This window comes from Bombus fervidus, chromosome 16, assembly GCF_041682495.2.
Source record: "Bombus fervidus isolate BK054 chromosome 16, iyBomFerv1, whole genome shotgun sequence".
Classification (NCBI taxonomy): Eukaryota; Metazoa; Arthropoda; class Insecta; order Hymenoptera; family Apidae; genus Bombus; species Bombus fervidus.
The window spans coordinates 45,621-67,296 of NC_091532.1; the positions used below are offsets into that span (position 1 = coordinate 45,621).

Sequence of the window (21,676 nt, forward strand, 5' to 3'; positions counted from 1 at the left end):
TATTCAACAACATAAATATATAAAAAAAGAAAAATAAAAGACTACGTTACCGCGACCGCTTAAATTATGATCGGCGAACAAGAACTCTAATATCGCGTACAAATTTGATTGATAAAATTTTAGTACTTTCGCGTATGATTATTCGATCGAATTTAATCAAAACTATCGTGACTTTAAAATATTGAAAAGAAACTATTGCGTAGCAAACACTGACTCTACAACCGCATTGCGCGCGGTCACAAATATTCCCTGAAAATAAAGCAGTTTAGGGGCGGGGGTGGGGGGTGGAAAAGAAGCGAAACGTCGTTTCGACAATTTTCTTCTTTTTCCTATCGAACGTTTATTTAGAAAATACTGCTGTATCTTTATACTTAAAAATTATTATTAAGAAATTGGAACAAGTATGAAAATGTAAGTTGAAAATTGTGAAATATTTCTCGATAGCTAACAAATGCTTACGAATACCGTGATTGCAATGCAATCGCTTGCAAAAATTATACTGTTCGCAATTAGAATATATACTGTGAATTTTCGTTATTAGAATACGAAATATACATTCCACTAAAACACTATAGTCGCGAGTTATAAATATTGGAAAATATTTGCAAGAATTCAAAAGTTCGCCACTAAATATACTTAAGGAATACTTGACAAACGCACGCGAAACCTTGTTTCGAAGTATTTGAATTTAACTGTTACCAAGTTGCAAGTTTTGCGACGTTAACTGTAGCAAATTTACATAATACAACAAAAGAAATTGAATTTCATAAGTGATTTATTGAGATATAACTCAATTTGAAACAATAAGACAATTCGTTAAAAATTCGTTTGAAATAAGCGAATGATTTCATAAATCGGAAATAGAATAATAATTTACTTAATCGAAGCTATTGACACAGCACATGCAATGTCACGTCTTGGGAGGATCATTCGAGTCATTGTACTAAACTGTTTAACATTCTTTAACATCACCACAATAATCTTCCCTTAAAAATGGGAAAATAAAAAGAAGCCCGGACAAACAGACAATAAAAGACAAATCGCGGCGCGAACTCTTTCGTTCGCGATCTTTTGAAAGAATCAATGGACTCGCGCGACGCACTCCCGTGCACAAAATAATCGCAAGACTCAGTGGCAAAGAAGAATCGATTTTTATATTTCATTCCAAGTCAGATAAGTATCATTGTACAGAATGGACTCAGAATGGATTTGAGAGTCAAGACATATCCCACGGAGTCCAACGGTGTCCAACGGAGTCCAACGGTGTCCAACGGTGTCCAACGGAGTCCAACGGTGTCCAACGGTGTCCAACGGTGCCCAACGGTGCCCAACGGTGCCCAACGGTGTCCAACGGTGTCCAACGGTGCCCAACGGTGTCCAACGGTGCCCAACGGTGTCCAACGGTGCCCAACGGTGTCCAACGGTGTCCCACGTTGCAGTCCAGTCTAGATCATCCAAAATTCTTTTCGCGGCTTTTGGTAACCCGAACTGGACTGGTGCGTAGTTCTTAGCTTGGCATCGTTTTCCAAAGATTAATCAACTGATCAATTTTTGGAAAAGGATGCCAATTACCAGGTCTCACCACGAGGAGGTGACTACGCACGAGACCCGCCCATGAGTTATTTAACATTACACATCGGTCTCAACATTCAATCCATTGGCAAGAATGTCGAGTTCTGACTCTACTCGATCATGGGCCTGCGTAAAGAGATAGTTATTTCGTAGCCTAACCGCGAAACACCTATCTCCTACGCAGCAGTTACACGAATCTTTACAAACGTATAACAAAGCTTACACGACGCAATATCTATCTCCCACACAACGCAACATGTATCTCACACACAACGATTACATCGATCGGTACAAACATCGTACAATAATTCGCAACCCTATTGGCAACATTCCGTATCAAAGATACATTTGTCTAACTTGGAACGAAAGAAAAGAAATGAGGCTACTATGGAAAAGGAGCCTCGACAATCCAGGCGATGAAAGAAAAATCGCGGTTCGCCCGGAACGAACGTAATCACGATCTCTCGAAAGAACTAACAAACCTACGTGTCGTACCCCCGTGCACCAGATAACCTAAGATTCAGTGGAAGCGCAAGCATTGACCTTCGCTCGATTCCTGTCACGTCGTTTGGATCTTATCACGGTCGATGGCACTTACCGATGATACCAGTGTCCAGCAAATGGGCCTGCAATTTAACACACTCCAACTGAACAGTTGAACCCGGGAAGGGACCGCTGAACAGGATTACAAAGGCAAGGCCCCAACTGAACAGTGGGGTCCACCCCCGCGAGTTCGAACAGGATTACGGAGGACATTAAATGCAGGTCCCCTGTCCAAGTACCGAAGTACCAATCGGACAGAATTGCAGACCTGCGACTCGATCGTCGACAGATTCACAGGTATCACCAGCGTGATGACAACGCCCGCGATTCGAGGCAAACGACGAGCAGTCGTCGAGTAGTCACCAAGACAAGAGGTGTTCTTGGGCGATCTGCGAATCCAAAGAGTTGTCCAGTGCACGTTGACCCGCACGTACCCGGAATACGCGCGAGCGAGTACGCCACGCGGCAGTTTGAAAGAACTGAGCGATCGCGAACCGATAAATCGCGGGAACAATTTTTCCAACGTGGTAAGCGAGGGCATCAAGAGAGACGAGATTTATATTTTTCGTTTCAAGATGGATAAGTATCTTTGTACGAAATGAGCTTACAATGCACATAACATAGGTATCTATCTTATGATTAATTAAAGCTAAAACGCACGCATCCCACGGTGTCCCACGGGGTCCCGCGATGTCCCACGGTGTCCCACGGTGTCCAACGTTGCCCCCGCGGGGGGGTCTTAGTCCAGTCTAGATCACCAAAATTATTTTGGATGATCAAGACCAGACTATATTCAAGTAGTTTTTAGCTTGATATCGTTTTTCAAATAATAATACTAATATTCAAAATAGTACTTGGTGTATTATTATTTGGAAAACGATACCAATTACCGGGACCCACCACGAGGAGGTAACTACGCTCGGGTCCCATTTACATAAACAGTTTTTATAACAAAGAAGTAGCGTGTATTGAAATTTATTAATTAAAATAGCTGTAGTATGTGGATCTGCATAATCATACTTGAATATTGAACTTATCATCGAAGAAACGAAACCATGCAAGATACCAATTGTAGTGCGTATGGATGAATGGTGAGTTGTCGCTGCCTTCGAATAAATTGCACTTGCTTTCTTGATTTCATGAATACGGTGCTGTATCCTTGGTTTTGAGCAGACATAGAAAATTACATTCCATCCACAGACACTAAATAGGTACACTCTGCGTTACTACTGGTTTTATATGAAACAGTGAAATGAGAAATTAAATACTTTAGAATTTAAAATTAAAAAATAATACTATATAGAAATACAATAGCACTAAGGGGACTTGAAAGATTTCGTAAATATTAAATAAAACAAAATAAATCATTAATTTACTCACAACGAATTGATGGTATTCATTTAAATCAATGAATCAGAGTTGCTTCCAATTAATCGTACAACTGTTATAAATTAAAAGCATAATTACTTTGAATTAATGGGAGGATATGGTTATAAATTATTGGTATAATTGTTAAGAATTAATGGAGTTATTGTTTTAGATCAATGGCGTAAATGTTATAAATTAATGACTTAGATGATATAAATTAATACTTTAAATGTTATAAATTAATACTTTAAATGTTATAAATTAATAGCTTAAATGTTATAAATTAATAGTTTAAATGTTAGAAATTAATGGCTTAAATGTATAAAATAACAGTTTAAATGTTGTAAATTAATAGCTTAAATGTTGTAAATTAATAGCTTAAATGTTCTAAATTAATAGCTGAAATGTTATAAATTAATAGCTTAAATGTTATAAATTAATAGCTTAAGTGTTGTAAATTAACGGTTTAGACGTTATAAATTACTAGTTCAATGTTATTGTTAATATTTTTTGTTTATTTCCCCTACATTTAAGTCCTTCTTCGACGTTCACTCTTCGGCAGTTCAGGCGCAAAAGAGCTCGCGCGCGACTTTCGTGTTCCTTATATACCTTTACAAAGTGTCGAAATGTCAATCAAACGGTATCGACCTTTTAACAAAGCAAAAGACGGTTTTTCCATTATAACAAAATCAAATTGAACAATTTCTTAATTTTTATCGTAAATTGGCGCCTTCAACGATTTAATATGATATCCATTTTTATCATTTTAATAGTTTCTACAAGCTAAGACTAATTTCACACTTCTTTCACACTAGTTTTCGACTATCAATTAGTTTGAACAAAAAGGGGAAAAAAGCCTAACGGCAGTCGATGACGTTACTGTGAAATAAGTTAAGGTATTAAATGATCAGGCAGATAAAATTCATATTAAACATTATATTGTATTATCGATATTGGTTCATTTACTCGTGCTAATTACAAAAGAAAATGTTCTTTTTTCTTGAATAACACCTACATCAGTGTGTCCGATATTTAAAATTCTTATTTAATGCTTACTTAAAAGTCAGGTACCTTTTTAATTCCTCTTAAGTTAAACAAGTAAATTTACTCGGTATAGTTGTAACATAAAATGGCTTTTTTTTCTTCAATACCGCCTGCATCGTGATACTGGTATTAATTATGTAGCGAATAATATGAATTAATTGGCTGTAATCGCGATTAGGTATTTCTTCGTTAGATCTATCAAACGATCTATTAGGCTATTAGCGAGAGACTTATTGATTCCTTGAAGAATGGTTTGATTGTTATAAATTAATGTTTTAAATGTTGTTAACAAATGTTTCCATTGCTATAAATTAATAGTTGAATTGTTATTAATTAGTTGCTTAAATATTGTTAATTATTGGTTGTGAGGTGGTTGGGTCGTGATAGGTACTGAAAAATCACTCAGATATATTTAACAATAGATATTTATTATAATATATTCTGTGTGTACACGATGTGTAGAACTCGCGATTGTTATATTGGTGGTTCGCGATTATTATTCGTAACGGTTCGCGATTCGCAATTACAAATTCGATTTCTGATTGATGCGTTTTGATGCGCGATATAAGCTCGGATGATGATTGCCTAAGATGCCGTGGAACTCTGTTCAATTATTACGAACTACCAACTATTGCTTCGGACCGATATGTAACGACTGACTTTCCGTCACGATGATGCCGCGAAGGAAAACTGTATTGTGGTGTCTCTTAGGATGTGAGATCATCGGATTCGTTGAGGAAAGCCTTGATTCGGAAAGTGAGGAAAATGGACGCCGTTGCTAATTGGCTCATTTTTGTGTTGGTGGTTGGAAAAGAATGCTAACTGCCCTTGAAAGAAAGACGCTAGCGGGAAGCATCGTACGTGAGAAAAGCAGATTTCTCGTATCTTCGGAGGTGATAGGTTTAGGGACTGCTAAGAGAAAGACTGTTTGTCCCTGTATTTTCGTCCAGTCGCGGGGAGACGCGATAGCGTTGAAGCGCGTCAACGGGAGTTGTAAATTCCCGTTACGATTAAACGAATCGACACCACGAGCAGGCCGATCCCCTTATTTCTTATAGGATAATAGGGGTGTTTGGTTTTAAATATAACTGGAATCTACAGTTATATAATCTATATCTATTTATTTAACCAGCCTACAATACTTGTTGCGTCGACAGATATTGTTTGAGTTCGTCGTGTCGGAAAGTACAATAATTGATCGATCCGAAGGTTGATCGATTTGATGGGTAGAGCACCGAGAACTTGACTTTTGATATTTTTCGTTAAATTCGCAATTTTATTCGTCAGGGCTTACGATGTATGCGGTATGATTTCTGAAAATAGACTAACTGCCCTAGGATAAATTCCTTGTCCTCTCGGGGAGACGACCCCCACCGCGCTCGGATCACGCCACCGCTCGCGCCGATGATCATGTATGCCGACTTCTTTGTGAAAATAAAGAACGGACCGAAATCGACGTTTCTGGAACTCGCGGCCGGGCGGCAACCATGCGCTTGTGACAGATGAAATGTCACAGACGAAATCCGACTAAACAAAGCGATAAGATAGCGAGATTCCAAGAGCCTTAGCATGAGTGCCTATCCATTACCCGACATAGAAGACATATTAAGCCAACTAGGAGACGCGAAATTCTTCTCATCACTTGACCTATTATCCGGTTTTCATCAAATCCCTATGGACGAAAACTCAAAGAAATACACTGCTTTCTCAACACCGCAAGGACATTTCCAATTTATCAGAATGCCTTTTGGACTCAAAAACGCGCTAGCAACATTCCAAAGAATGATGGATACAGCATTTCGCGGATTAATTAATAAACATTGCTTTGTATATTTAGACGACATTATCATATTTGGAAGCACTATTCAAAAACATAATGAAAACTTAGCCATAGTATTACAAAGACTAAGAGAATTAGGACTAAAAATTCAATCGGATAAATGTGAATTTCTAAAACCAGAACTCGAATATTTAGGACACATAGTAACATCGGAAGGAGTAAAACCTAATCCGAAGAAAATAGAAGCAGTCGAAAATTTTAAAATTCCTAGAAACCTTACCGAAGTCAAATCATTCTTAGGACTCGTGGGATACTACCGGAAATTTATACGTAACTTCTCTAAAATAGCCAAACCCCTGACGGATCTAAACAAAAAAGACACTAACTTCCACTGAACGGACAAACAACAAAACAATTTCGATACGCTCAAACAAAAACTTTGTCAAGCACCTGTTCTGCCATACCCAGATTTCTCTAAAACATTCATATTAACGACAGACGCTAGTAACGAAGAATTAGAAGCCGTATTATCACAAAACGGACACCCGTGCTGTTACATCTCTCGAACGCTAAACCCTCCAGAGAAAAATTATACGACTACAGAAAAAGAATTATTAGCTATCGTATGGGCATTGAAACGACCACGACAATACTTGTTAGGACGAAAATTTATTATTAGAACAGATCATCAAACTTTGAAATGGTTGAATAATTGCAAAGACCCATCGTCTAGATTAATGCGATCGAGACTAAAGCTAGAAGAGTACGAATACACAATCGAATACGTTAAAGGCAAAGAAAACCCAGTCGCAGATAGCTTATCTAGAATTCACGCGATTCAAAAAGTAGAAACCCCCGAAGAAACGGTAGTCTTAGATTTCTTACAACATTTTACAAAATGGAAAAAGAAATCGGATATCCCAAAACGATTAGAAATAAAACCTAACGATCAATCTTTCTATCAATTAACTAAAACAGAATTAGGAGAGTTCAACGAGACAGTATGGTTACGGAAAATTGATAACATATTACGAAATAACAAGAAAGTAGGTATAGGAGACAATACGTTTGCAGAATTAGAAAAGAACCAGATCAAGCTTATGCTTCTATATTTCAATGATACCCGATACCCTGTCACTTTCGCGTGGGACCCGATACAAGAATTAACCGAGGAAGAGATAGAGAAAATAATTCAGGAAAATCATAACGGTACGATAGGACATTTAGGGATCCAAAAGACATACCAAAGAATAAAAGAACGATGTAAAATTCCATATTTACTAAATAAAGTCGAAGAGTTTATAAAGAGATATGAAGCTTGTCAAAAGGAGAAATTAACGCGGATTAGACCAAAAGAAGAACCAATAATATCTGACACACCATTACAACCTAACGACAAAATTGCTATGGACATCATAGGACCTATGACCAAAACTAAGAAAGGAAATCAATTTATACTCTCAATACATGACGAACTGACAAAATACTTGATCCTAATACCACTAAAAACACAACAGACAGAATCCATAATAAATGCACTCTTAGAACACTACATTTACATATTTTCTGCACCCAAAACAATTCTAACAGACCAGGGACAAAACTTCATTAGCGAACTCGTGATAAATTTCGAAGAGGCATTTAAGATTAAACACATTAAAACCACTAGCTTCCACCCTCAATCAAATAGATCTCTAGAAAGAACACATGCCGTAGTAAAAGATTTAATCCGTACAAGTCTGCATGATAATAATGATAAAGAATGGGATGAAATATTAAACTTCATATGTTTGGGTTATAACACAGCCGTGCACGAAGGTACCGGATTTTCACCTTTTAAACTAACGTTCGGTAGAGACGCAAACCTACCATCAGCAATCGCGAAAACTTCGAATTTAACTTACAATGATATGTTTTCACTCTGGCAAAAACAATTAAATAAATATTTAGATATCGCGAGAAAAACACTAATAAACAGTAAAAAACGATACCTTCGAGACCAGAAAAAAAAGATAGTTCGAACTCAAACGGTATTTAAAGAAGGAGATTTTGTATTAATCCATAATGATCACAAAAGAGACAAATTAGATACTGAATGGACTTAGGACCATACAGAATCCACTATATCAAAACCCCTTATTACGAAATCTTAATTGATAATATTATAAGAAAAATACACGGTAATCGTTTAAAACCTTACTTTCCAGGTCGACACTTCTCTTTGCCAGAATAGTATCCGCGCAAATAAATATCATACTATCAGAAAAAAAACTCTGTATTCGAAAAAAAAAGAGAGAGAAAAAAAGTATTTGTGTAACGATTTATGTATTAATGTATTTTTCTGCCGAAATGAAATCTTAATCAACAGCCACAATTCCCACCAAGCGTCCCGGTCGCAACATCCGACATCTATATTCCGACCAACTCATACCATCTCGAAGAAGAAGAGGAATCAGCTGTGATTTTCAAGCCAAATCCAATTCCACAAAAGCCTTTTGAAGAAAACTTGAGGGACCAAGTTCAATCTAAGGAGGGGGGAATGTGACAGACGAAATCCGACTAAACAAAGCGATAAGATAGCGAGATTCCAAGAGCCTTAGCATGAGTGACGGTGTTCCTTAAAGAGCAAATTAATATTGCATAAAGTTGGCATTTGTAAAAAAAAAAAAAGAAAAAAATCGCAGACACGTACCGCGGTAGCCACAGCTACGACATTTTCTAAAATAATTGTTCATAACTAATTTAATTAAAGGGAAATTCCGGTAGAAATCGGTGTGTGAATCTTGCCAGAGGTTCTGCCTTTGTCTTATGATGCTGAAAATTCATGACTTTTTGCTAGGGAAAAGAGTAATTAAGGAATAGTCGTGAAATTAGAGGGAGAAGTACGTCTGTCCTTGTCGCACAATATAGCTCTCCTTGTCTAACAGGAGTTGAGATATCTTCTCGTACATTTTATGCTCCTTGTTACATTCCCACAATTCCAGCCGTCTTCCATAGGTGGCAGCATCGTTCATACACGTGTTTTTCTAATTCATCGAATTTTCGATAATTCAGTTAGTAACAATTATCCCCGTGACCCGGAGTGACTCCGTCAATTTTCGCATGATTTTCGCTAAACGTAGTTAATTTACGATCTTTTGTGCACGAAGAACTTGGCACAGTTTCTAAGGGAGTTCCTACAATTCTTTAGAGTGTGAATTAATCGCGCAAAAGATTGATTATAATGACCAATCGTGAAGTTGGCCAGTGGTCAACTTATAGTCACCTATTTCAGGGGGAGAAGAATTTATATAATATTTGGATTCGTAACAATTGCAGATATTTTACAACATTGTTAATTTTTGCAACTCGACAGAATATTTTATATCGATCAATAAACTTTCTCAAATTCGTTCCAAGCATATACCGTTGTTTAACAATTACGTTAATCATTAAATATACATGTAATTCTAATATTTTCACACAGATAGTTCTGCTCTAATTCTGTTTCTAATATAAGATCATGTTAATATGTTGTTTTAGGTCAATTATTCATTTAATTACTTACATCATTTTATTTAATAACGTTTATAATTTGTAATTGTAATATTCGGTAGAATTCCCTCTATATTTGAATCTATCGTGCGATAAATGCTCGTGTCCTTACTCATTTACATGACATGCCTACCCCAACCAGGCACGGTACTCTTCTTCTCTTTCTTCCCATACCTACCAAATGTACAACAAAAATTGCTTACGGGAGCAAAATCGGTTTGGACACACCACCCCGGGGTGTGAAAACCCAGGGTGAAGAAACGAGCCCCCTGCAACAACAACGGGGCTCCGCACGCAGCTTTGAGAATCCAACGTGTCACCAAAAAGTTACGAGTCCGACACCTTACCGCGGAGCTAACCGGGATCTTTACGTGTTGCTTGCTTAAACCTACATTTATGTTTAATCCATTTTATCCACAATCACCGCTCTTTTGTCTTCTATCTTTTAATCAAAAAAATATTTTAGATACACCCTATTATTCTCTACCCTCCTTTCCATTCACCACCCATTTACGACTTATTAAATTTACCAAGTCCTATACATTTCTCTCTTATTTCTATGCCAACTTTCCTTTCTCAAATAACATTACGCCTTTCAACAATTTTCTTTCTTTCTATTCCCTTCTGCCAAACCTTCTTCCAACGTTCTTCTTTCCTGTCAGACTCCGTAACGCACTATAATTCTCACCCAAGCCTACACCAAGGATATAATTACCACCATATTTCCTATAATTCTATATAATTACTACATTTAATAATACCGTTCCATTTTATTTCTAATATCTTTCATTCCTTTAAATGGAAGTCATTTAACGTTAATCACTTTCCATATATTATCCATATAATTACAAGATTTCAATCATGTTATTCCTTATTAATATATTTCCAGATATAATTACTACCTTTCGTAATGGTATTTTATTCTATTACCCATACATTTCACAATTACACCTTTCTTAACGCAACCATATTCTTAACCTTTAAAAGCTATTCTATCTTATTAAAGCTTACTTTACATTTATCTACATTTATCTTTTTAAAGCCTACTTTCACAATTTATGGTCAGTGGTCGAATAAACAACGCACACATATATCCTAAATGTATCTTCATTTATTCTTCAATCTCCTAGAATTCAAACAAGTCCATTCTTTTGCCACCCAGAAAATTATATTGCCTTACGTATTACTTAATATCATTTTATACTTTCTTTTCCTTATTTTCTCACTTCTTTCAACTTTCACGCTTCTAACGTCTACAATTATTTTACATATTTTACAATTTTCTAACAAAATTAACCCATGTTTTGACAAATTCTCACGCTCAATCAACATCGCTATTGCCTTTCCCGATCCAGTTTTTCGCACACCCAAGTTAGATACGCGTTTATTTTATTTACATATCTTTATTACACACCTCGTTTTTTCACTCTATACTTTTACGCTCTTATCGCTACCTACTTCGCGCAAAACGTTTTACATTTCTAAACGCTTTTATTTACACATCTTATTTACACATTCGCGAACTACTTCTTTCTGCCCTTCCTACGTTTCACACATTTTCTCCAACGCTCGCACGCAATCAACGAGATAATACATTTTCTCATTATCAGCGATTAAACGCTCTTTTCCTTCTTCTTGTTGTTACTCCTCCTGCTGCTCGTTATTCGCTAGAGTCCGCTTCTCCATCTGCACCATCTATGTTCGCCGGCAATTTATAATAAGGAGAACAAACCGGTATAACCTATAACACGTATCACCCAATTAGAATTACCCTTCATTCGTTATATTTACTTCGACCTACGATCAACACATACCTTTATGTTAAACTTCCAGATACAAAAATATCTTACACAGCTCCGACCACGTAAATCTCTACAATCGTGGAATATGCGTGTTCGTCAGACGGCCGAACCACCGTGGACACGAAGATGTTGGTCATGAACTACGTAGGGTTCAGATCGACCACTCCGTCCAATAATTTTTTGTTCTATTACTTTCGAATAAACTTAACATGTATAAAAGACCCAATTAGCGTATTGGCCTTATTACGCTATCGCATCAACACAGTCTTATCTCTCTGTATTACATATAGTTTTAGTATCGTCTTACTTAATCTAATTCCACTCATGTGCAATTCTTTTCTTTCTATTTACATCTTGTTTCTTCGTTTTTCGTTCCCTTTGGTACAAATTATAGCGAATATAAAATCATAGAATATAAACTATATCGCTTATTTTGTATTCGTTATCACATTCTCCATTAAAACATTAGCCTAATACCTATACTAATAACCATTTGAGTGCAGATTGGCAGCAGAACGTAACAGACTGTACACAGCGTAATCAGACGGCAGAAAGGCAGCATAGAAAGGAAGCACAGAAAGGCAGCAGATCCTGCACAAATTCAGCAATTTAAAGCGCGCATACCCTATCATTTAAATAAGACCATTAAATTACTCTTATTACTATTATTGTAGATAAATAAATAATTTTCGTAATACTTTTCTTATTAATAATAAACATATATTTATTGTTTTACAGCATACATTTATGTATTAAAGCATAAATTAACGTTAAGAACCCAATGCTTCAATTTCCAATTTCACAAATACAGTATACAGTCAGTTTTAAATGTACACGCGCGAATATTTCTCCAAGTATCAGAAATGCGAAAAAATGTTTTGGATGAAAGTTCACGACGGGAACTTAATAAGATATTTCCATTTCTTGCTATGTTCTTTTTTAAAGAGATTTCAATGCCAATGGATCATTTGGTTCAATGGTACTGCATATTTTTTTCTACACCGTTCGAAAAATGTACGAGCTTGGGTCGAAAAATAATTAATTTAAAAGATATTGCAGATTTAATCTCCTACAGGTTATCGTATGAATAGACGAGGAAAGACAACGCGCGGCCTTTATGTTTACGTTTCCGCTGCCGTAAGATGACCAAAATACTGACGCGTGCGCTACACGCTACACGAATTCACCACGCAACATACAGACAGAATTCACTGAAGTAGTATCGATAGTAGGTCGGGCTATTTTCCTTCTTTCTTTTTTTTTTTTTCTTTTTTTTTCTGCGAAAATCTTGGGAACTAGGGCTGAGCGCTGGTTACACACGTATACAGGGGAAAGTTGTTGAAAATATCCAATATTTGAAATGTCTAACATACCCAAAGATCATTGAAATCGAAGAGGAAGTAGCTTTTCTACAAGTTCAATATACAAATATCAATTATTCCCTCGTCTACTATATTTATAATTAATTTGTTATTACTTAACATAAGCGTCGTCGGCCGTCGGATTCAAAGTGCAAACCCAACCCCCAAACGCGATACATTGATGATATTCGTTTTTAAATGAATTATAATTTATAATAGACATCCTTTGCAGCCTTGCAAATGCAAGTTGTATACGGGGCCTTTCAGATCGCCCGAGCCCCGTTTGTAGACAGAAGATAGAGTAAGGTAACGAATACTGATGTATACGCTGGCGCAGACGCATAACTGTAGGCAAAACTACACTGTAATGGTACCGGCAATTTTTCGCCAATATCTCAGAGACTAAGACCGAGCGACGATATTATTGAAAAATATGTTGTAATTGAACAACTCTACTTTCAATAAAACTGAGGAGAAGATAAAGATCGCTTAGAGTATCGTTTATGAAAGGAAACAATGACTTGCGATCAGTTAAAACAAGAATTCGAAAATTATAGTGAAAATTATAGAGAAACAAAATAAAATAGAAGCTGATTCATTTATATATCCATTAAAGTAGATTAACTGAAATAATTTAGAGCCTTTTCTATAATGAAAAACAAGATGTTCCTTCCCTGCTCCCTATTACTTATTACTATTTTTTTATTAATATTTATTAATTACTATTACTTGTTTTCATGTACATCGTATGTAGATATATTGACAAAAAACTTGCTTTTGCTGTAATTTCCTTACATTCGTTTATATATGACGCTAATAACGTTGTAGTTCTCGCGCCAATGCAATATGTCGAAAACAGTGGTGCTGTATGAGATGCTTTGCGATGTTTAAATTTTGCTCGCAATACTTCCAAAGAGCCGCTATCGAGTTGTAGAAATATTTATTCATAATTTTGAAGTACATATGACAGTACGATATACAATTTTATTTTTTTTTTTTTCTTTTTCCTTTTTCTATTGCTTATCAAACTCACTTGAAATGATTCCAAAACCAATCTCTCGCAAGGCTTCGTAAGGTTATTATAAATTTAAACCATACTGCTCGTTTGCTAAATAATATATTTATTTTGTATGCGATATTGTATCCAGTAACGGTATGTCTTTAAAACGGAAGGACTTCACTTGGATAGAAACGCAAACGCCGTTTTAATTATGTCTAAATCTTGGAATCTAATTATCTAGTATACACTTTTTATCTTTGGAGATTTATAAGTTATAGACGATTAATAGTTATAGTAAAAAATACAAAGATTTGCCTCGTATTCCACTCAGTTCCTTTCTTTCGTCAACGAGGCTCGTGATCTGTCTGCTCGTGTCATAGAATGCATGTAAATAAATATTTCTATCCTTTCGACTTTGCTCTTTAAACAAGTCAAAGTATTCCATAAAAATCACTACAAGTATTTAATGACTTGGTTATGAAATCTTGAACGGAACCAAGAAAGAAAAGAAAAGAAAAGAAAAGAAAAGAAAATAAAAGAAGAAGACCGTTCGTCATAAATGCAGGATGGCAGATTAACCGTATAGTAGCTATTTCTATATCGTTATAGTGATAAAGATGTTGGAATGAAAATTCTAAATCATTAGACCGATACCCTTAAATAAGATTTTATCTTCGGCGTAAAACAGCAAGATATGGATTTTGTAAATACTATAAATTTGGGATATGTTTGCCAGTAATTGATAATAAGGAAAAAGAAAAGAAACGATGGAGAACAACGAGTGGAGATGACAAATAGAAATGCATCAAGGTCGCTGCATGCCATCAGTAACATTTTCAAGTACACGTGGTCAGATATCCAACGTTTTCAAAGCAAAAAATTTTCAGAATTCGCATTCGAGCAAAGTGAAGCAAAACTGAGGAGAAGGAGATAAAATGTCATGTCGAATCGAATCGAGCCGAGCCGAGTTGCGTTGCATCCCGTTGCGGTGTTTAATGAACTTTAACGATGCCTCCGGTACCATAAGCACCCGCAAGAAGCGACTGCGTACCGTAGAGAGAACCTCCTGGTCTTAGACCAAGACCTACGCCAAGACCTAATAAACCCGCGTTCGCGGTGAGTACGTTTGTGGCAGCTACCGTCGGCCCTGCTAACAACGGTTGTCTCAATATGGGGGCACCTAACAGCGTAGCCTGCAAAATAAACACATAATCTTAACTTAACGAATCGTATAATCGGTATAATATAGGGCAGTGTAGAAGAGAGTACAACACTGAATTTAACGTAAGTAGGCAGGGGTTCAGGTTAAAGGAAAAAAAGAGATTGCACGGTACGAACCTGTGGACGAACGGCTATAGCGGGTGCGGCTGCAGCGATAACCGATGTTGGTCGTGCCAGCAAGGGAGATGCGACAACAGGCCGTGCGGCTGGGGCTGCAGCGACCGCTGTCTTGACCGTGATGCTAGGATCTTTTTGAACAACAGCGTTGAAACCGTTGACAGGATCGGCAGCATACGAGACCACTCGACGCGAACCATCTGGCTCTATTAAGCTATAACTACCTTGAACCACATCGCCATTACGGGTTTCCTCTTGCGCTTTGTTGTCACCTTTTATAAATTTTATTAATTTAATTTATTGTTTAATTTATTATCAATTTATTAACAAGATACTAGCGTATCCTTACTACTTTGCTTTTCTCATTTTCTCATTTATGTCTACAACGATACAGTATCGAGATCTCTTTTACAAAATCTCCTATTCTCTATTGAGCTAATTCGCGAACAAAGAAGAAAACAAAATTTTCAAGATTATTATATCCTATTTCCTTTTCGTTGTTTATCTTTTTCGATATTTTATATATTTGACATGGTATCTAACGGGTAACTTCGAATCAGCTTTCACGATAAGGCAAATAAATACCCGTAAGACCATCGGCTACGCTGTAACTGAAGCTATATTGCGGATTTGGATCGAAATTTTCGGTTCTGACGACAGCAGCCGTAGCTTGTGGAAGTGCTGCTGCCACAGTGGCCCCAGTGGGAGCAATTATTCCTGCGCTCGGCCCGATTATTCCCGCATGAACGACAGTTAGGACCGTAGCCAAGTATCCAATGATCTGTATATGAAAAACAAATTGATCAAACAATGTTCTTGCATGTATACACAAATCTGTATGATGTCTAAGATCTTTTTCACCAGAGGCGATGCGTGTATCGCGATACCGATGTAACATATTTCATTATGGAAGCGTTCACGCGATAGTTCTATAAGGAACAATAATATATAGTCTTTGTTTGTCGTAAACGCGCGCACGTCTCCAAGAGATAAACTGAAATCTGAATGAGAAACAAGACTAAAATGCAAAATTTTTATCTACATATATCGTATATGTGTATAGTGTACATATATAAAGAAACAGAAAACGACAGAAAGAACGCGAAAACAAATGATTACCTTACAATCCATGATGATGAAAAAGACAACGACGTTCTGAGACCTCTGTAATAACTGGATACCGTAGCTTTTCGCTAGCGAGGATTTTATACTCTTTGCCATCGGTAGACCCCGCCCTCGACTTTTCTTCGCAGGCACTTTACCCCACTGCGTCGAACTTACTCTTCGGTGAATGTAATAGATCAAGTTGTCTTTGTCATAGTTGAGAGTAAAGTTGCTGTTACCTATGAACTTCTTAATCAAACATCTAATTAAACGTTTACGATCAACTCGTTCACTCTGTCTGTTTCAATTTATTTTTCTATATTAAAACTTGTTTTACAAAATGCTTCGACGCTCGCAAGGAAGCACGATTGAATCACTTATGCGACATTTCATTTAAAATCAATTTTTATTTCGATATGTGTAGACACAAGTGCTTACATAGTACGAGTGTGGTTATTGGAAGCCTGAAAGTTTTCTTGAACCATTGTTATGCATTGACCGTAATTATTATCACGTATGTATATATTATGCAGTCTTTCTTATTTTAAAAGAGTAAATTTCGCAAATATTCATGGATCAGTTGTACGTGGACCTTACCTTATGATCTTATGACATAATGAATTTCATAAAAATTATTAATAGGAATTACCATATTCGATATCGTTATTCGTTCCTTCCTATTTGAAAAAATCAATTTTTGTACCTGCAATATGTCTCTACACCTACGTCAACGGCGTGTGGATGGTAACTTGTGATGTAATTTGAATTTGATCAAATAATTACGATATTTGATATTAATCGAGCCGTTGAGCATCGATTAGAAGACGATGAGAATTATAGTTTCTGATAAAATATCAGATTATATTGTCCTAATTATGGTAAGATGACTGAATAACTAGATTGCCGAAGAAGAAATACAATACATTCGGTATACTTTGTAAGCACAAGATCACTGGTTAGTTGATACTAATGTGAGCTAATAATTGGTATCGTTGCGACATTGAGCTACGAAATCTTGGAGTCGTGGTAAGCGGTGATCGCAGGGGAGATGGATCGCGTAGACAGTATACTGCTCACGCGTTTCGTTCATATGGGTCACGTAACTCTAGGAGTGCTTCAAGGAGCCGCGTGACATCGAGCTCTCAATTTGCGTAACTGTATAGCATCTATCTCGATCTAATCTGATACGTATATATTTATTCGTCTATAATATGTATAAGTACAGTATACAAGTACGACCAATAATAGTTCGATACACGTTGCATAGCTCACACACGTAGTCATGTGTTATACGTGCATTTGAACGAGTGCAAATAACATGCCACCGACGAAATATAGATCCTCGTTTGTGGTAACACGTTCCTTTGATTACCAACAGAGTGGTTCAAGAGCGATAAACTATTTTTTGGTCGATCAGAAGTAGGGATTTTCTCTGGTAGATGTGGGTATAAAAGAGCATCAGCTACTTCGTTTTACTTACATTCAGCCACATTCTGAAGGCCCTCTGATTCTCTTACCATTTTCATATAACATGCCACATCATCGATTCGATGGCTTCGAACAATGGTTTGAATTAAAACTAAAGTTTTGCACGAAATTACAAGTAAAGTATAGAGCAAGTTATTCTATAAAATTTATGAACACAGTATAGAATGTTATACTTGTTGAAAATACTTCGAAAGGCGTTACTTCGTTATACACTATCAAAAAAGAAAAAAAAAAAAAAAAAAAAGAAGAAAAAGCCAATCCACAATTTCAGGAATCGCAATGATCAACCCTACGGTTTAATAACGTTTAATCGTAACGGTGTGATAAGTTTTCCAATTATATAAAAGTATATTGTTTGCTACACAATTTGTAATTGGATCACCATCTGCTATGCATTCTTATTTCGCAAAATGTTCTTACGAATCTTTGATCGTTATGCGGAGAGCAGGCAAACGGCAAAAGCAGGCAAACTTTAAAAAAACACCAACGCGGTAAATTAAAGACCGGTATTAAAATATAGATTAGGGGAAGGAATGAAAAAGGAAGAAAGAACAGAAAATGGGATATTATGTAAAACATGAGACGTTATACGTTATACATTGCTTTATATGCTTGAATTATAATTTCATTCAATAACAATTATTGCCTCGTAATTATAATTTATTAGTGTACTGCTATCGAAGAAAGGGACGGCAAAGAGAAAGGACAATGATTTCGATCGTTTATTAGGGAATCTTCGATTCGACTTAAAGTACAGGAAAACCTACGATATCGTCCGCGGCGGTAAAACGGCTAACAACATGAGAATCGGTTGAATCAATCGTGAGAATTTTAATAGCCATAAGTCGGTAAAAGCAGCGGCAGTAAAAACGTTGGTCACTCTGGGTGCGTCCATCAAAAGATACAGCCTAAGAAGAAGAAAGTATCGTTTTTCAGCCGTATTAATTCTGTACGTGTTGTTGTCCGCGAGTGCTGTTGATTTTTGTATTAAGATCATTCTGTAGGATGTATAGCAAAATAGAATGGTGTTCGCGAGACAAGTTATAGCCAAAAATGTATTGATATAAAGAATTACAGTCAAGTTTGTACCATCCTTTTCATTGAAATTTGGTCTGACAAGAGACGATTTTGGACATAACGGAGTCAATTCTACGACACAAGCTAAAATTGTTGGTAGTAACGAACTTCCCCAGGTTCAACTGGCGTACGTTAAAAATTTCTTTCTTTCTCGCTGCTGATTCATTTCTAGTCGGTAATGTTAAACGAAATCGCGTAATAAAAGGCTGAGGATATAGTAAGAAGCATCAGTACCAAAGCCAGAATGATATAAACATTAGGATGTATGGAAACACGAGACAGCACGCACGTGCCAATGGCGATCAAAATTCCATTCAAGAGTTAGTAAGAGTTTGCACGCACTCCACGAGTTGTTACAAAGCGTAAGAATGAAAATGCGTGTATTGTTTATCGCATGATACTTACTTTCGATACAAGCCATACAACAGGTCGCGTGCCAGATACGTTACCGTTACCAAGCATACCGTGTAGAGTTATCGTCAACGTATTTTTGAAATTACAACGACTTTGATGATCGTCGATGCCATCGACGTTATCGAAGCAACATTTTCGTATAAACGCACCGTTCGATACCGCATTATTATCTTGACGAGTACAGTGCACCAACACACGAGCGATATAAAGCAACGTTATCGCGACCCCTGTCATAAACATGCGTAGTTGATCAAATTTCAAATCTAATTCGATGTTTATGTATATCTACGAGATAGTGATTATTTCTACCGAGTTTATGGCATAATTTCGAATGTCTCTGTGCTAGGCAAACGCGCACTAGTAACCGAGATCTTCTTTCTCATTTTCCTTCCTTTCCACTTTTCATGACAATTCTCTGTCAGTCGTTATATGTTAGACGAGTTTCCTCACTCTATTTAGATCGTCTATCCCCGTTTATCGTTTCCCGATCTTCCGGTTTAGCTATTCGTCTTTCTCTCTCTCTCTCCAGTGTATCACGACAATTATTTGTTTCCCAGAAAATCGAGAATTCGTTATTTTAGCGTTTTGTGCGTTGCTCATAAGTCGTGTTGCTTTTAAGTCATACACACACACACACAAGTTGTTCGATACATTTTATGACTTTCAAACGTAAGTCATTACTTAAAAGTCGTAATTTGATCTAAATCATTTACGTCGAGAGATGCCTTTTCGAAAATGAAAAAGTCCTTATTTAGTAGACGCTTTAGTCCGATTTTATTACCAATTCTATTACAATTTATTTACTCGTCTAACTAATTAACTTGAATGCATCGAAATCGATAAGAATTTACGAATAACAACGAACAAACGAAGTACGCGATCACGTTAGATTCGGATGTGATCGATAATATACCGATTATATAATTCGACAATAGACGTAACGTAATAATAAAATTAGGAAAGCGATCGATCGAAGATAAATTAATACAACATATCCAGAATCGTTACGTAATCATTTCTCGCTCACTGGAATTCCCCAACAAAGGAAAACCTCTTCCTGTACCATGCATGGACATGACCGCTATTAGCTACATCGTACTTATACATGTATACATATATAATATATGTATACGAAACCGGTGAAGAAACAAAGAAAAATTTCTATAAAGAATTTCACCGGAAGTAGTGGCTGAAATGGTTTCAACTTGTAGCGATAACATGTGATAACAGGTACACGTCTACGTTTCAGTGCTCCGACAAAAGTTTCATCGTATTGGATTGGCAACTAATACCACCTATTGACAAAATTCGCAATCGCTTATTTACCAACCCAATATTTGTACCTTTTAATTGGCATACGTAATACGTATACTCCAACGCAACCATATATATATATATTGATTGTACATATAGATATCATATATAACAAAATACTTACCTCTGTATTTTGCTTGATTAACTTTTAATAGTTTGATCATAACACATGATCCTCCTTTATCATTGTGTCCGTCACATCAGTGATCCGTCTCGCTACATCGGTATCCTCTTTCGATCTTGCGATACAGGCAATAGGAATCGTATAATTCTATGTAGACGAAAGGTTTGTTTGATTCGTTGCATAGCAACTAATTGGACGCATAATAAGGGACATGTTAATCGTCGGATTTCTCTTTTTAAAATTAAAACGTTTTCTCGCACCTTCCAGTACCGGAGCAGCCTAAGCCTAAATATTGTCTTCTGTTTAGTGATAAGTACGTTTTATGGATCGGTTGCCGAGAAATATTCATGCCTTCCATCCAAAAGATCCGGCTCATGGTACGCTAAATTATGATATTGGAGCTCTTAACAGACGTCAGAAATGCAATTTAAATTCAAGGAAATGTATCGAGAGAAAGAAAAATGAAATTTATTTGAGAACACATCCAGAAATCAAAGGATTCGTTTCGATTTTACTTAGGTAAACTAATTTCTTCCCATTTTTGTCACTTTTACGCAAAACCATAAAAATATATACACATATTAGAAGATGCAACAGCTTCGTCTCAACATTGCAAGTTATTTTCTATACATATGCAGATACGTATTGCACTCACGATGCCCGATGAATGTTCATGAAAATATAGGTGATTTTTTCAATAGACCACGTCATCAGATAGTTGTAGATCTTCTAGAGTACTTTCTGCATACTCAACAACGATTCACGTTTGAAAACGAATGTCAAGCATTAACAGCCGTTCAAGTGGATGATACT

The 21,676-nt window shown here is 36.5% G+C and overlaps 2 protein-coding genes and 2 long non-coding RNA genes across 7 annotated transcripts; 1 reads left to right on the top strand and 3 right to left on the bottom strand.

Annotated features, from left to right (window-relative positions):
• The first annotated feature begins 3,735 nt into the window (after window positions 1–3,735).
• On the top strand, window positions 3,736–9,700 carry LOC139995504 (uncharacterized). Its single transcript, XR_011801987.1, has 2 exons — window positions 3,736–3,815; window positions 9,184–9,700. It is a non-coding gene; the product is annotated as an uncharacterized lncRNA (long non-coding RNA).
• Window positions 9,701–10,165: 465 nt separating this feature from the next.
• LOC139995503 (uncharacterized) lies at window positions 10,166–12,179 on the bottom strand. Of its 3 annotated transcripts, none has more exons than XR_011801985.1 (3): window positions 11,656–12,066; window positions 10,345–11,582; window positions 10,166–10,283 (listed from the first exon to the last, which is right to left on the bottom strand). It is a non-coding gene; the product is annotated as an uncharacterized lncRNA (long non-coding RNA). The 3 variants fall into 3 exon arrangements; XR_011801986.1 differs by having other exon boundaries at window positions 10,180–10,279; window positions 11,656–12,067; XR_011801984.1 differs by lacking the exon at window positions 10,166–10,283 and having other exon boundaries at window positions 10,931–11,582; window positions 11,656–12,179.
• A 1,812-nt stretch (window positions 12,180–13,991) lies between these two features.
• Cpr5 (cuticular protein 5) lies at window positions 13,992–17,710 on the bottom strand. Of its 2 annotated transcripts, XM_072018906.1 has the most exons (4): window positions 16,462–17,710; window positions 15,928–16,123; window positions 15,343–15,614; window positions 13,992–15,197 (listed from the first exon to the last, which is right to left on the bottom strand). In XM_072018906.1, exons 1-4 carry the CDS (start codon window positions 16,561–16,563, stop codon window positions 14,997–14,999), a joined length of 771 nt encoding a protein of 256 aa, XP_071875007.1. In that variant the 5' UTR covers window positions 16,564–17,710; the 3' UTR covers window positions 13,992–14,996. The 2 variants fall into 2 exon arrangements, with proteins under 2 accessions (XP_071875007.1, XP_071875006.1); XM_072018905.1 differs by lacking the exon at window positions 16,462–17,710 and having other exon boundaries at window positions 15,928–16,382.
• An 876-nt stretch (window positions 17,711–18,586) lies between these two features.
• On the bottom strand, window positions 18,587–19,332 carry LOC139995698 (G-protein coupled receptor Mth2; the record flags this gene model as incomplete). Its single annotated transcript, XM_072019399.1, is given in 3 exon segments — window positions 18,587–19,180; window positions 19,182–19,215; window positions 19,217–19,332. Coding segments are annotated over 3 exon segments (633 nt in total), but the record flags the coding sequence as incomplete, so codon positions are not given.
• Window positions 19,333–21,676: the final 2,344 nt, after the last annotated feature.